The 16,402-nt window shown below is 46.4% G+C and overlaps 1 protein-coding gene across 1 annotated transcript in view; it reads left to right on the top strand.

The window, feature by feature from the left end:
- The window catches only part of PARP1 (poly(ADP-ribose) polymerase 1), a 468,102-nt gene that overhangs the window by 133,755 nt on the left and 317,945 nt on the right, over positions 1-16,402 (top strand). The window contains exons 5-7 of the mRNA XM_078647552.1: positions 1,106-1,199; positions 3,582-3,698; positions 4,165-4,341. Of these exons, the coding sequence (XP_078503678.1) occupies positions 1,106-1,199; positions 3,582-3,698; positions 4,165-4,341 (388 nt within the window). The remainder of the gene's footprint in view (positions 1-1,105; positions 1,200-3,581; positions 3,699-4,164; positions 4,342-16,402) is intronic.

The following is a 16,402-nucleotide window of genomic DNA, read 5'->3' as shown; positions in this document are numbered from 1 at the left end:
GGCCAAGACACTTGAGCTGTCATGCAGCTCAGTGATCTTTTTACCCTCTGAGATAGCGACTGTCAATTTGCAGATGTTCAGGCAGGAGAGAACAGAGGAAGCAGCTGAAGAGCGCTACTGTGAACAAACAGCTGTGTGTGAACAAACAGCGGCTTCCCAGTTCGTGTGCACCAACTATAAAGCCAACCAGCTCGAAGCTGAGGGAAACCCGAATTACAGCCCTCCATACAGAAAGGGAAGTCAGCGTGACTAAAAACATTGAGCGCTCGTGACAAATGCTATTAGGCAAAAGGAAAATTAGTCCCTTTTACAGTAGTTAAAAGTGGCCAAGTGAAAGGATACAAGTACTGGGGCGCTGCTCCAGTGGGAGTGAACAACCGACGAAAAGGAAGGACAAATTGGAAAGAAAACCACTTGGAAGCAAGGATTTTTAAAGGACACCAAAACAAACAAATGAAAAGTAATGGGCGGCTGTAAGTCCATAAAGTATATACAAGAATTATATAGAAACAGTGCAAGCGCGGTCTAGGCTCGACCTACAATGAAAAGATGGGGAGGCACTTCCTTCTTTTATTTTGCTCCTACTGCTTGGAATGCCCATCCTCTTTGCATACGTGCTCTGAATGTCGAACTCTTCTTTAAGCGAAAACTTTGTTTTTCTCTCAGCATACGAATAGGCTCTGTGGTTAATGTGTCATTTGGTTGGTATAGTGCCGGGACACTCTTTGAGTAGGCGCACGCTCTATACATTTTTTAAATTATTTTATTAAGATCAATATGGCCGGTGTCCAGAGCAACCAAGAACTGCTCCTTACTAGCTTTCCATATCTGCATCCTCCTAATCACAAAAGTTTATTATACACACTGTACACGGGGACCTATATAAAGTAAATTGTCACAAAGTAGTTGCTGCACCTTTTATTGTTGGGATAATTTCATTTTCCCAGTATGTTGCCGGTGTCAAAAAGTATTTGATCTCTTTCAGACATTGGATGAAAAATAATACCAGTACTTCCGGCTTAATTTTCTACTTACTAGTTATTATTTAATTGTTTTGGTTTGAGCCTTTGCTTTAAATATATTGTGTATTTACTTTTGCATTTAGAAAAAGAAAGGGAGATGACATTGATGGGCAGGTGCCCTCCAAGAAGCAGAAGAAGGAAAAGGAGAAGGAAACCAAACATCAGAAGCTGATTAAGGTTTGTCTCCTTGGTTTTGGCTTGTTCCTCCACTTCTAGTGATCGACAGCCTGAGAGCAGTAGCATCTTAGTTTAACACGGGCTTTATTGAAATTAAGGTGTTGACCACAATTTATATGCTCTCTCTTTGAAACCAAATAGTTTGTGATTAATGTTGCCCACTTGTTGTGGTAGACAACGTTTTTTTATTTCAGTCACTGACATCGGGCATTCCGCTGTTGAGTTTCTCTGTATGAAGGGAGGCAACATGGAAATATTGTATATTAAATAATGCTTCTTTTGAAATGAACCAATTACGATTTGAGTTCACGATATCAAGTCAAGTGGATAGAAGTGTAAAATGAACAGGATTAAGAGAAGGTTTTCCTTTAGGTTATGTATGTTTCAGTTGTGTTAATTTATTGGGGTCCTATTTTGTGTAATTTGTCAGCCCCCGAAACGATGAATGCATAGAAGTGTTGGCATATACTTTTTTAGCAGTTCCTACAGAATGGTCTCTAAAAAAAAAACGGGTTTTGTGTATTGTTTTTTTCAAACAGTGGGTTGTTGGTTGTAATTTGTCCTATCAAAGTAGTTTGATCAGATAAACAATACACACAAAGCACTGCTTTAAACTGGATATACACCAAGTTCTAGTTGCTGAGTTTTGGAACGTGTCAAAGTAGTCTTGAGTTTTTCTCATTCCACAATGTAGCCTCCTTCACAGCAGTATGTGCAAGTGACTATGTACTATCAGGCAGATGCATCAAAGAAAATACCGGGAGCAAACGGGCAGATTCTCAGAATCTGGCCGTTTGCTCCCGGTATTTTTGCCTTTGGGATGCATCATCCCAAATGCAGAAATCGCAATTTAAGGAATCTCTAAATAGCGATTCCTTAAATTGCTCTTGCATTTAAGGAATCCGAAAATGAGATTCCTTAAATGCAATGCATGAAACACAAAAAAATAGCGAATTCGCTAATAGGGGGAGCAAATTACCATGAAGTTGAACTTCGTGGTAATTTGCTAAAACTTTGAAAAATGCACTTTTGTGCATTTTTCAAAGTTACATTGTAACATTTGTGCACAGGTCCATTTCAGGGGTGCAACAGGACACCCTGGCACCCTTGAAATAGCGGAACATTAGCGATTCGGTAATAGCTAATCGCTAATAAGGAATGACTTTCCCATTCATTCCTATAGGCCTTTAGGCCCATAGGAATGAATGGGAATCGCTAATAAGGAATGGCTTTCCCATTCATTCCTATAGGCCTTTAGGCCCATAGGAATGAATGGGAAAGCCATTCCTTATTAGCGATTAGCTATTACCGAATCGCAAATAAGGAATCTGTAGGAATCGCTAATAACATTGCGATTCCTACATGCATCCCGTTTTGCGAGTCTTTAATAGCGATTCCTTAAAATTCGCTATTAAGGACTCGCAAAACATAACTTTGATGCATCTGCCAGTTAGTCAGTAACCTTTAAGGACGTCTTTTGTTTTGTATGCAAATTGTGCGTTATAAATGGCATTCCACAAATACAAATAAATGGCATTCCAAACTTGATTTTCGCCAGGTGCAACACCTGTAAAGACCGGGAGGAATTCAGCCACGGTCTAAAGGATAGTTAGGGAGATGAGTAAGTCTTATAGTGTGTGTTTTTTGCCAGGGTGAACAGGAATGCTATCCCCAATGTGAACAGCGGTCTGGTTTGCATCTAGTTTAGCAGGTTAGGTTTCACCGAGGTGAGCAGTTATCTGAATTAATTATCATCTGGAGATGTGCCAGTGGTCCATGTACATTGAGTTTCACCTTTATGGCGAGTCTTGAAATGCTTCTATTGATTGTCTAAACTCCTCAGTTGTGCAAGTGTACTGACATCACCACCTTCTCTAACAACCTGCCTGCAAGATTGATGATTCTCTTAGATTGGCAGATATTTTTTTTAAGGTGCCATCATGCTTTTGGCAAGGCCAAAAATGTGCATTCTGTAATCTACTGGTATATGTTTAAGAATTCTTATGAAATCCCTTCAAGTGCAGGTGTGTTTTCAACAAGATGGTTTTCGATCTTAATCTAAGAAGTGCTGGAAATCTACGCTGAGGCTTATGTTAACTTGTCACGTGATCACCATAAGTAGGTATGAGTGCAATGTTCATCTTGAGTTTCCATAGCCATGACAATTGTATTGATTACTGCTTTCAGATGGGACGCACTAGAGATGGGAACCTGCGCCAAGGCTTGCGTTAACATGTGATCTGATGGTCATAGACGTGTATATCCCATATTCAATTTCTCATTTATGGTTCAGTTTCCATAAGCTTGAAATAAAGTCTCATTAATGAATGCCGTCAGGTTAAGCTGAGAAGAGTTGTTCCTCACTCTTTTCTTGCCTTACAGGAGCAGACAGATATGATCTGGAAGATAAAGGATGAGCTAAAGAAAGCCTGCTCAACCAATGATTTGAAGGAGTTGCTAATTGCAAACAAGCAGGAAATACCGTCCGGCGAGTCCAATGTAAGTTTTGTTGCATCTCTGAGGTGATTTACTTGGCTTTGGAATCTATATACAGGCCAGTCACCCACTTCCATATGATCTTCATTTATCCAGATATTTGAAAACTAAACAATTTTTCCTAATTTGCTTTATTTATGCCCATCGTGAAATGTTTACTGAAGAAGCGTACCCCAGTCTTACTGTGAATCACTTTGTAAGCTGTCATCATGCAGCATTTGTACACCCCGCTCTTACCTTCATTCATTTCCCTTCTTCCTTTATACTTCTGACCGAACAGATGTCTCACAAGCATTGTTTTTTCATGATTGTGCTTACAAATCAAATAAACCACTGGGGCAGTGGTATATTCCTAGTTGTAAGTTGTATTTTCCTTGAATCCCCTATTGCATGAATTTTAGTAACTGTGATGGTATAGCTTTCTTGTAATTTTGTATCTCTGCAAAAAAAGTATATTTTTTTTCCTTAGATTCTAGATCGAGTGGCTGATGGAATGGCATTTGGAGCATTGCGTCCATGTGAGGAATGCAAAGGGCAGCTTGTTTTCAAGAGTGATGCTTACCACTGCACAGGAGACCTCAGTGCCTGGACCAAATGTGTTGCCAAAACCCAGATGCCAAACCGGAAGGACTGGGTTATCCCAAAGGTAATTTTGCGGGTGATGTGATGTAAGTAGGCAATAAGACTTTCTGAATACTTAGGATGGATTTAAAGATTCCACATTACTAGTGCCGCCCGAAGATAATGACTCAGTGGGTGGGTTGTCCACGGCAGTGGTTCTTAACATGTGGTCCATGGTCCCCTGGGATACCGCAATACGTACTTGTGGTGAGCCACTGCTTCGAAAATTGAAAATATTAACCGATTATTAAAGTGTATATAAATTGAGAAGCAACATTGAATATTTTAAAACAGGTTGTAAATTTGAAGGAATTTGAAATTGGAGGCTAAAAGCTAAGTTGGTGTCTTCAGATTGATTTGTGGGAGCTGTGCAAATGCAGAAAACAAAATATAGTATGGTAAATGGGTGGCCTCAGTTGAATTTAGAAAAGCCTTCACCTTCCTAAAATGAAAATGTTTCATCATTTGTGTATTTGTTTGATAAATGCTTGTTTTGTGTATTGCTCTGAGGTTCAAATCATCAAAATTGCTTGCGCCGGGGTCCATGGCTTCCAGAAAAGACTCGGTGGGGCCCCCCTGGAGTCTAGTAATGATTGTTTGGGGGCCTCTGGATTCCAGTAATGATTAGGTGTGAGTCCACAGGGGTTAAAAGGCTCAGGACCACTGGTCTAGGGGACCACATAAAATTATTGCTGTGTTATATAACCATTTGGTAAAACCTGAGATAGCAGAAGGCTGCAGTGTCGAAAGGTTTACATTGAGGTGGGAAAGTGGATACATAAGTATTGGCGAGTTCCTTAATTACTTAACTATCTCAAAATAGTGAAATATTAATATCATGAATGTAATCCACAAAGGCTCACCACAGATTTTAGCATTGATCTGAAAGTCGAGAGTTGTAATTGCAGTTTCAGCCTTCGCTTTCATCCTTCAAGAGTGAAAAGAAAACAAAGTTGCTGCAGTTACCCGTGTGTCCTGCTAAATATGATTAAAGTCGCAGAAACCAAACATATCCTCTCTAATGCTGACCTTCCTCAAGCTGTCCACCGGAGTGATTTTGTTAAGTAGGTGTTTAATTAAAACAATTTGGAACGTAAGCTCCAAGTACACAAGCGAGAGCAGTTTTACAAAAGTTTTGTTTGAGAGTGTTACAGTTCAGGGCAATTAACATCCAAGGGATGAAACTGACAGTATTGATTTTTAACCTCTCCAGGAACATTTATTGAAACAAGAGTTTCTGAAGGTAAGATCTGTGCCATACCCCAGAACTGAGGCCCCTTGTCTGGCAATTGAGAACCCACAGCTGTGATCCATTTGAAGCAATAAGAATCCTATAATCTCCTTTGAATTGTTGTACTTTGAATAGTCACTCCCCTTTGGGAGGAAAAGAGTTTGGGGGAAATATAGAGAAATCCTTTCAACCAACTCAGCACAAGATAATTTCCCAGAGACTCGGGTTCTAGGAACCTGAAGGCTTAAGTTAGACATTGTTTTCTTTTGTAGCGAAAATATGGCTGCCCAGCTTCCCAAATATAACATTGCAGAGAGTACTTCATCGTTTAAGACCCAGTTCTGTTGTTCCTGCCGATGGCGACTCAGCTTAACCACCTTGTATTCTTCAGAATGGGGGGAAACTATTCCTTGCCCACATACAAATAAATTGAGGTTATTGGTAGAGAATTCCGAATCTCATCCCAACCTTGCTTGTTTAGTTAAAAGATTGTAATTGTGTTATCTGTGGGAGAATAAGTCTGAAGGTGATGACTAGAATAGAGGACTTCAAGGCAATGTGGGCTTCATCTACACTGGCAAATTGACACCTTGTGTTTGAAAGAGAGGGACAGCGAACTAAACCCCTAAGCGTTCCAGGAGACCTGCCGGTCCTCAACTCTGCCCCCAGTGACCTGAGCAGTCCCGTGAAAACTTCCGCCCTGCTGCTGCATCCAGGCTGAGCCCTCCTGCCGCCGCACCGCAATTACACCAGCGGCCGCAGTAGAGAGAAACCTGCCTTCCCAGGGGGCCGTGTCAGCGCGCATTGGAGCGCGTCACCATCAAGCGCCAGGCGGCGCTACAAAACGGGGTCACGCCCGGCCATCCAGGCACCTTGTGTTTGAAAGAGAGGGACAGCGAACTAAACCCCTAAGCGTTCCAGGAGACCTGCCGGTCCTCAACTCTGCCCCCAGTGACCTGAGCAGTCCCGTGAAAACTTCCGCCCTGCTGCTGCATCCAGGCTGAGCCCTCCTGCCGCCGCACCGCAATTACACCAGCGGCCGCAGTAGAGAGAAACCTGCCTTCCCAGGGGGCCGTGTCAGCGCGCATTGGAGCGCGTCACCATCAAGCGCCAGGCGGCGCTACAAAACGGGGTCACGCCCGGCCATCCAGGCACCTTGTGTTTGAAAGAGAGGGACAGCGAACTAAACCCCTAAGCGTTCCAGGAGACCTGCCGGTCCTCAACTCTGCCCCCAGTGACCTGAGCAGTCCCGTGAAAACTTCCGCCCTGCTGCTGCATCCAGGCTGAGGCCTCCTGCCGCCGCACCGCAATTACACCAGCGGCCGCAGTAGAGAGAAACTAGCCTTCCCAGGGGGCCGTGTCAGCGCGCATTGGAGCGCGTCACCATCAAGCGCCAGGCGGCGCTACAAAACGGGGTCACGCCCGCAACACGGGACGCGAGCAGGACGCCCGGACAAAGGGCGGGCCGTCTGTGGCCGTCCGAGGACGCAGAGGTCGGGTTGGGTCCACTGCCCTAACATCTCAGTCAGCGAAACAAGTAGGACATTGTTTTTTACTTACTCTGTCCTACTGTGTATCTTGGGAGTAATAGTGACATTTACTGTGGGCCATTGAGATTCACAAGTAATTATATTTAACTGCTGAAATTTAACAACTTGTAATATGACCACGAGAGGCAGCAGAAGTAAGACCGCCGCGGGAGCAGCGGCAATCCTAGGGCCAATAGACAGTTTTATAACTAGAACACATGACGCCATTGACCTTAGCATCTCATTATTACAGCGAAGAGTATCCCATGACTTGAGCATTGCCAAACGCTCCTCTTTAGGAAGCATTCAATTTGCTGCCACTCCCGCCAAAACTAATACAACTAACTCAGTCACCATCCAGGAAACCCAAAATGACCCTCACACACTAACAAACGAGGTTGATCTCTCAGTGTCAGATACCTCTACCAACTGTGATTTGAGCACTGACCTAGAGAGATCCCCAGCCCTTAACGTGGCCTCAACACCTGAAATTGTGGATGATACACAAGTGAACGAATCAACTCACATACAAGGGGGAGCGATTCCGAAACCAACTAAGCAATTGACTTTAGCTGTCCCTCGGGCCTCAAAGAAGCACCAACGTGTGAGACAGCAGAAAAGTAAGGAGGCATCCAACGAAACACATCAACTCCCGGGGATCTCCGATATAAATGTAGGGGAGGAACATAGGGACAAGTATGAAACTACCATAGGCAGCGATCAGCTGATCGAGCGAATTGGGGACCTACTAAGTATATACTTGTCACCAGTCGAAACTAGGCTTGCCCGACTGGAAAAACAAATTGAAGAGCTAATATCCCTAAACACAAAACCTGCACCGACTGTGCCCCAAAATATTACTGTACCTCGAAACCTTAAACCAAATAGCAGCAAAGTAACTATCCCCCAATCAAAACCTATTCCTGGTCCAGCAACTATCCCGAAACAGAACCCTCCTAGCAATAATTTAACAGCTGCAAATAAACCCCCATTACCTAACAGTTCTTCTTTCACTCCCACAACGAACATTCAATCAGCCACTAATCAGCCAGGGAACTCTCACGTACCACCCCAAAAAGGATCACAGGTATCCACGCAATCTAATCACATGGCCGCAAAGATCCAGCAGCCGCAGACATCGTATGAACAACCATATAGGTCACGACAGATCCCTACACGCATTACCCTCCCCCCTGAATGTGGAGCCTACGTAATTGTATTGGTAAACGTACCAACACTAAAACGAGAACAGAGTGAAACTACATCGTCCCTGAAAAACAAAATACTACATTGGTTAAGTTTGAACTGTAACTTTCCTGTTCGAGGCATGTGGGCTGCTAAATTCATATCTTAGCATTAGATCGCCGCCTAGTGTTGGGTCCGGATGATCGCACATTGTTGTCCTGGAAGAGTCTTCGAAGTATCCTGAGATAGGTGGCTCCTCCCCTGGACTACAGTGCGCATGGGCATCGGCTCCATCCTCAGATTGTTTTTTTCCGCCATTGGGTTCGGATGCGGTCTCGACTTCTCTCTGTCGGAACCGAGTAAAACTTACTTTTTAAGACCAAAAGGTCTTATATTTTATAGCGTCGGTATTGTTTGCGCACGGTCTCGAGTTCTTCCAACTCTTGGAGTCGGATTCAGCGGAGTTTTTCACTCTTCGGACGTCGAGGCCTTCTCATCGCGACACGACCGCTACTTTCAAGCATGGAGCGGAGTCCGTTTAAGTACTGTCCGCTCTGTGGGTCTAAGTACCCACATATAGACCTGCACCCGGTCTGTAACAAATGCCTGTCACCGGACCATGACGACGGCAAGTGCAAGGCTTGCGCTCAGTTCCGGTCAAAGAAAACTCTTAAGCTCCGGCGCGCGGTGCGCCTGGAGGCAAGACAAGCGGCCCCGGATCCAGAAAACATCTTCGGCGACCAAGAAGAAGATGAACAGGGTCATCATCTCCAGATATCCCCACCCGAAACGGAGGTCGAGGCGGATCCGGCGGACGACGACGGAGTCGCGGGTCAAGGCCTTGAATACGTCGACGAGGTAGGGGACGTCTAAGAAATTTATGGGGCCGCGGAAGATAGCTCAGGGGACGAGCTATGCCCCGAAGGTTTCGAAGATCACGATCGGGTCACGGGATCGCCAGTCGGCCTTACCCAAGACCCCGTGCCGCAAGCCCCGGCCCCGCCATCAGGCCCGGCCACGGACATACTTGCTGAGCAGGCCACATCAAAACCGAAACCGAAACCTACAGTGTCGACTACACCTAAAATGGCCGACCCTAAAACGAAACCGAAACTTATGGACTCGAGCGTCCCTAAAATGGCGGCCGGCACACAGAAAACTACTGCACCCGCCGCCGCATCGGCTCCGTCGACCTCCGGTCCGCAGAAGTCGAAGAAGCCGGTCGATTCCAAAGGGTCAAAATCGGCGCAAGAGGAGGGATCCTCTACAAAAGGTGGTCGGCACGGATTGACCGCGGCGGCGCCGTCTAAGCACGCCACGGCCAGCGGCACGGCTCCGGTTACGCCTGGGACTCCGTTAGTCGGTCGCGTAGTGGACGCGGAACCGACGAAGGCGCACGGATCGACAGCTGGCACATCTGCGCATCGATCCAAGGACTCTGGGTCGGCGACAACTGCTTCGGCGTCCAAACCTAAGAAAGGCCACCATGACGTCGGATCCGAGGGGAAGGTCAAGACACCCTCGTCAGCGACAAAAGACACTGTGAGTGAAGCGTCCCCCATCGCCGCTTCGCTACAGAGAATCAGGGACAAGGCCGCTGCTATGTCGGCTCCGTTGCCGTCGCCTCAGACGCCGAAGGACGCTCCGGCAAAGCCTAAGAGTAAGCTTCTCTTCCTTCTGCCGCCGAAAGAGGCTCCGAAGGCTTTTTCCACAAAATCGACGCCAAAGAAGTCGGATTCTTCTACGGCAGGTGCACCTTCAGGTCGAGAACTCGAATCAGAGGACGATTCGGAGCACTTCATCGACGCCAACACAGGCAAATTAACCCTATACAAAAGGAGGATCACTTCGGAGCCTCTGGACTCCTATGTCATCCCACTAAAGAAGAAAAGGGTGCCTCAGGACGCTTCTAACCTGATAGAGCCTATCCAGCCTCCTCCTAGAAGAAGCCCTACTCCCTCACCTGACCAATCTGAAGGGGAGGGATATGATGAAGAGGACCAATACACCTTCCCCATCAATGAACCAGATGCACATCCAGATGCATATGATGACATTGGTGACCAAGGCACCCAGAGTGTGGGGCAAGATCCACAACCATTCAGTGCACGTGCATCCCCAACAGAGGATTCTGCAGGTTTTCATGCACTAATTGAGAGGGCAGCTGCTAATCATGATGTGGACATGCATGCTGACCCGGTTGAAGAAGACTTTCTCTTTGACACGTTTTCAGTCTCTAAGAGGACTGTAAAGACACTGCCTATGCTCAAGGGAGTCCTCAAACATGCTGCGGACATCTTTAAGGAACCCACTAGGGCGAGAGTGGTCAATCCACGTATTGAAAAAAAGTACAGACCAGCACCTGCAGACCCTGCATACATTCGGGGACAGTTGCCGCTAGACTCCCTGGTGGTCGCCAATGCCCGCAAACGGGCCAACTCCCAAACAACGGGTGAAGCTCCTCCCCCGGATAAGGAGTCCAAAGTGCTAGAGGCAGGGGGCAAAAGAGTAGCTGCCAACTTTTGGCGTATTTCTAATACACAAGCACTCTTAGCACGTTACGATAGGGCGCATTATGACACCCTAGAACAGATTGTACAACACCTGCCTCCAAAGTTTCAAGAGGGCACAAAACTGCTTATAGAGGAAGGAAAATTGATCTCCAACGCAGCCATCAAGTGTGCACTTCACGCCGCAGACACAGCAGCTAGGGCGATCAACACTAGCGTCATGCTGAGACGACAGGCTTGGCTCCGCATATCTGGGTTTAAACCTGATATTCAGACAACCATCCTTAATCAGCCAGTCAATCCTGATCGACTGTTTGGTCCAGATGTTGACACCACCCTCGAAAAGATAAAAAAGGACACAGAAACTGCTAAGTCCATGGGGGCCCTACAGTCACAACAGTTTCGTGGCAACAATTTTCGTCGCTCAGGTGCACGTGGAGTCACCAGAGGACAAATGGGTCAACAATCTCAATTCTCAAAAGGTGGAGCACAATCCTCGTTCACAAAACAGAACAAGGGTGGTTACAGAAATAACAGCAACAGAGGTCGCGGCAGAGGAAACAACAGCTCCCGCTCCTCTACCCCAAGCAAACAGTGACTCTCTGTCACTGCCCCCCGACCACTTAACACCTGTCGGGGGGATACTGCAGCAGTTCCTGCCCGTCTGGAGAAACATCACCACAGACAGGTGGGTGCGACAACTTGTCCAGTACGGTTATTGTCTAGAGTTAAAGTCCACTCCACCCAACATTCCACCAAGGCAACGGCCTATGTCCGCAGAGCATTTGCACTTATTGCAGCAGGAGGTAGTGGTGATGCTGCAAAAAGGCGCAATCGAGCTCGTGCCGGTGGAGGAGGAGGGCACAGGGGTATATTCCCTGTACTTCCTTATTCCAAAGAAGGACGGATCTCTCAGACCCATTCTGGATCTGCGTCCCCTCAACCTGTATATACTTTCAGAACATTTCCATATGCTTAAACTGCAACAGATTCTTCCCTTGTTAAACCAAGGGGACTTCTTAGCAACCTTAGACCTCAAGGATGCTTATTTCCACATTCCACTACACCCATCCCACAGGAAATACCTCAGATTCACTATCCAAGGCAACCATTATCAGTTCAAGGTCCTACCCTTCGGAGTGACCACAGCCCCAAGAGTGTTTACCAAGTGTCTGGCGACAGTGGCGGCGCACCTCAGGAGGCAGAACATCCATGTCTACCCCTACCTAGACGACTAGCTCGTTCAAGCCAAGTCGGAACAACAGTGCGCCGCGGACATGTCGACTACCATTCACCTCCTTCACGATCTAGGCTTCTCGTTGAACTACCCAAAGTCGCATCTTCAGCCGGCGCATGTCCGGCAGTTTCTAGGTGCGACAATCAATACCCTGACGGCCATGGCCCAGCCAAACCAAGTCAGGATAGACAGCATGCAGTCGCTAATCCAAAAGTTCAGACCGCAACACTCGCTTCCAGCGAGAGTGTTCATGCAGTTGATTGGCATGATGGCCTCCTGCATCTTCATAGTCCCTCACGCACGTCTACATATGCGTCCGCTCCAGGAGTGCTTAGCGAATCAGTGGACGCAGGCTCAGGGACAATTGACAGACCTAGTGTTGGTTACCAGTCGGGCATACGACTCTCTGCATTGGTGGACTCCACACAACCTTTGCAAGGGCCGACTGTTCCAGGAGCCAGTGCCACAGATTACCCTGACAACGGACGCATCTCTCCAGGGATGGGGAGCTCATCTGCTCAATTACACTGTGCAGGGACTATGGACGACGCAGCAACAGAAGATGCACATCAACTATCTGGAACTGATGGCAATCTTCATGGCACTCAAGTCCTTCATTGTACATCTGTGCAACAAGGTAGTGTTGGTCTGGACGGACAACATGACCGCGATGTACTACATTCAAAAGCAGGGGGGCACCCACTCGCCACAGCTGTCTCATCTGGCTCAGGGCATGTGGCGGTGGGCCATTCAGAGGAACATCTTCCTCATGGCAGAACACCTCCCGGGCAAGGACAATCTAATGGCGGATCTGCTCAGCAGACACAGCCATCAAATGCACGAGTGGGAGTTACACCCATCTGTACTCCACCCGTACTTCCAGCAGTGGGGTCATCCGGAGATAGACCTGTTTGCAACAAAAGAAAACGCAAAATGCCAACACTTTGCCGCCAGGTTCCCTCACCCACAGTCGCAGGGGAATGCGATATGGATGAACTGGTCAGGCAAATTTGCGTACGCTTTTCCGCCAGCCCCTCTGATACCGCTGGTGGCAAGAAAGCTAAGGCAGCACGCGATGACTCTCATCCTAGTTGCTCCAACGTGGGCGCGCCAAGCATGGTACACCACGTTCCTCGAACTCTCAGTGGTGCCGCATCAAAGACTGCGCCTCACGCCCAGACTTTTGACGCAGAACCATGGAGAAATTCAGCATCCAGATCCGCAACAGCTCAACCTGGCGATCTGGCTCCTGAAGTCCTAGAGTTCGGATACCTTAACTTACCTCCAGAATGCATGAACATCATCAAGGAGGCAAGGAAGCCTACTACCAGAGCATGCTATGCTGCAAAATGGAAGCGTTTTGTCATTTACTGTACAGCTAATGACATCACCCCGCTAGATGCATCTATCCCTAACATCATTTGTTATCTGCTACATCTGTACAAGTGCAATCTAGCGTACACTTCCATTCGGATACATCTATCCGCCATCGCAGTATATCTTCAGAATAGGCAGCACCTCTCTGTCTTCAGAGTGCCGGCCATCAAAGCTTTCCTTGAAGGTCTGAAACGAGTCATTCCCCCAAGAACACCGCCAGCTCCGGTGTGGAACCTCAATGTGGTCCTCACCAGACTGATGGGACCACCATTTGAACCACTGCACTCGTGTGAACTCCAGTTCCTAACGTGGAAAGTGGCTTTCCTAATTGCTATTACGTCACTGAGGCGTGTTAGTGAGCTGCAAGCGCTCACAATCCAAGAGCCATTCATTCAGATTCATCCAAATAGGGTAGTACTACGTACTAACCCCAAATTCCTTCCGAAGGTGGTGTCACAGTTTCATCTCAACCAAGCTATTGACTTACCGGCATTCTTCCAAAACCCACAAACGGTGGCGGAAAGAATGCTCCATACGTTAGACGTACAGAGGGCGTTGATGTACTACATTGACAGAACACAACACTTTAGGAAAACAAAACAACTTTTTGTTGCCTTCTCACCACAACACAAAGGCAACCCTATTTCCAAAGCAGGAATAGCCAGGTGGATTGTTAAGTGCATCCAAATATGTTATCAAAAGGCCAAGCGCACTTTAACGATACCCCCAAGGGCGCACTCCACACGCAAATTGGGGGCATCCATGGCTTTCCTAGGAAACATTCCTTTAGAGGATATTTGCAGAGCAGCCACGTGGATTACACCACATACCTTTACAAAACACTACTGTGTTGATGTACATTCCAAGCAGCAAGCTGCTGTAGGACAGGCTGTTCTCAAGACACTTTTTCAAGTTTCTGCAGCTGGCACAGGCAACCGCCGCTGATGGAGGGACTGCTATGTATTCTATGCTAAGATATGAATTTAGCAGCCCACATGCCTCGAACTGAATATACTACTTACCAGTATGCATCTGTTCTTGGCATGTAGGGCTGCTAACATTCATATCGCCCACCCTCCTCCCCGGTGCCTGTCGCAGCTGCAGATATACTATTGTATTCAATCATTAGCATGGACATCCTTTACACTTTTCACTCCATCTTCTGCCACAATGGCGAAAAACAATCTGAGGATGGAGCCGATGCCCATGCGCACTGTAGTCCAGGGGAGGAGCCACCTATCTCAGGATACTTCGAAGACTCTTCCAGGACAAAAATGTGCGATCATCCGGACCCAACACTAGGCGGCGATCTAATGCTAAGATATGAATGTTAGCAGCCCTACATGCCAAGAACAGATGCATACTGGTAAGTAGCATATTCAATAGAATGCGTTGGGGAAATCTCCCATACCCAAAGAGTAGGCTGGATAGGCCCCTTACGGAAAAAATTCGAGGGGGATTGTGTAGTGATTACCTTCAGAAACCCTCAGTGGGCCGAAAAAACACTAGCTAAGGCCCCTTCACCTTCTACATGGGAATTCAACACAACCCTTCTCCCATTGGGCTACTTTTACAGGCATCTACTAAATACAAATAACAATATTTTCCCTATCCCCATGAATTCGTTCCCAAAAGGGTCCTTTCCCCCCCGACTCCCATCTTCCCACACCCTTCCAGAACTCCAAGTTTCTTTATCCAACAGGCTCGGTCCAGTGGCACCAGAGTCAAACACTCATTCCTCCTGCCACACATCCTTATCTCTCTGAAACCTCTTACCAAGAGAATGGAGATAATCGATGGAGCCAAGCGGCCTTGCCACTAGCTACTCCTTATAATATTCCGATTTATAATGGGTTTAATGCTCTTTCTGGCTTAGACGTTAATGATTGACTCCCCAGCTTACATTCTAATAGGGAACCTCCACAACCCTCCAACACAGAGATGACCTTACCATCTACAACATGGATTATCTCTGGAAAAAAGGCAACCCAGCTTATTCCAATCCCTGATACAGTCAACTGTCTAATAACAAAACATCACAAGACAGATGCTTGGGTGAATGTAACATCGGCTCCTGTTACCCTGGAACTTGAAGATCTGATATCCGATATAAGCAATCCAGCTGATCCAATTCCAAATACTTCGCAGATCTATTTGACATTTTGGAATATTGCAGGTCTTTCCGCGAAAAAGACAAACCCTGGTTTCCTGAGTCAGATCAATTTGAGCGGTTGTATCTGCCTCCAGGAGACTTGGGCTATAAGGCCAATACATATGGTGGGCTTTAAAACTTTCTGGTCACCTGCAAAGAAATCAATCTCTGGTAGAAACAGTCGAGGCTTAGTCACCTACATTACAAACACCCTTCCTTTGGATGAGGTACTCCCCTTAAGACTAGATGTGAATTTCCAGATCATAGTACTAAAGGTTACCAAACAAAGACTTTACTTAATTGTGAACTTTTATAATAATCTTTCTCAGGCTGACATGACTGTCCTTCTCCCAGAGATCTCGGCAATATTACAAGAACAACGTATAAAATACATCAAACAGTCATGTACGATAATCTGGGGAGGAGATTTTAATCTTCACCTATGTAGCAACAGCAACAATAATAAGTGTGGTATCAGTAATGAGGCCGACATAAACCTTACGCACTTTACACACTCTAATGTGGGAGAAACAATGACTGAAGTCATGGCTGAACTAGAGCTAAGTTTTGCTAATGAAATAAAGACTCCATCTGTTCCTTTTCAGCCCACATTCAATGGAAGAGGTCTAATAAGCCTAATTGACTTTATATTAATCTCAACACCCACAGGATGTACCATAGAAGAATTTGAGGTCCTTAAAAATCCTTTAAGTGACCACTTTCCAATTACCATGGGTCTTGCTGAAATAAAAACAAAAAAATCATATGATGTCATGACTGCTTTAAACCAACGTGAGCTAGCACTAGGCTCCTCGAACGGTTATACACTGAAGTGGGGTAGTATCGATAAGGAAATAACAACTAG

This window comes from Lissotriton helveticus, chromosome 6 (genome assembly GCF_964261635.1).
Source record: "Lissotriton helveticus chromosome 6, aLisHel1.1, whole genome shotgun sequence".
In the NCBI taxonomy this organism is placed as follows: domain Eukaryota; kingdom Metazoa; phylum Chordata; class Amphibia; order Caudata; family Salamandridae; genus Lissotriton; species Lissotriton helveticus.
Note: the sequence above shows the minus strand (reverse complement) of the source record. Positions and strands in the feature narration are given on the sequence as shown.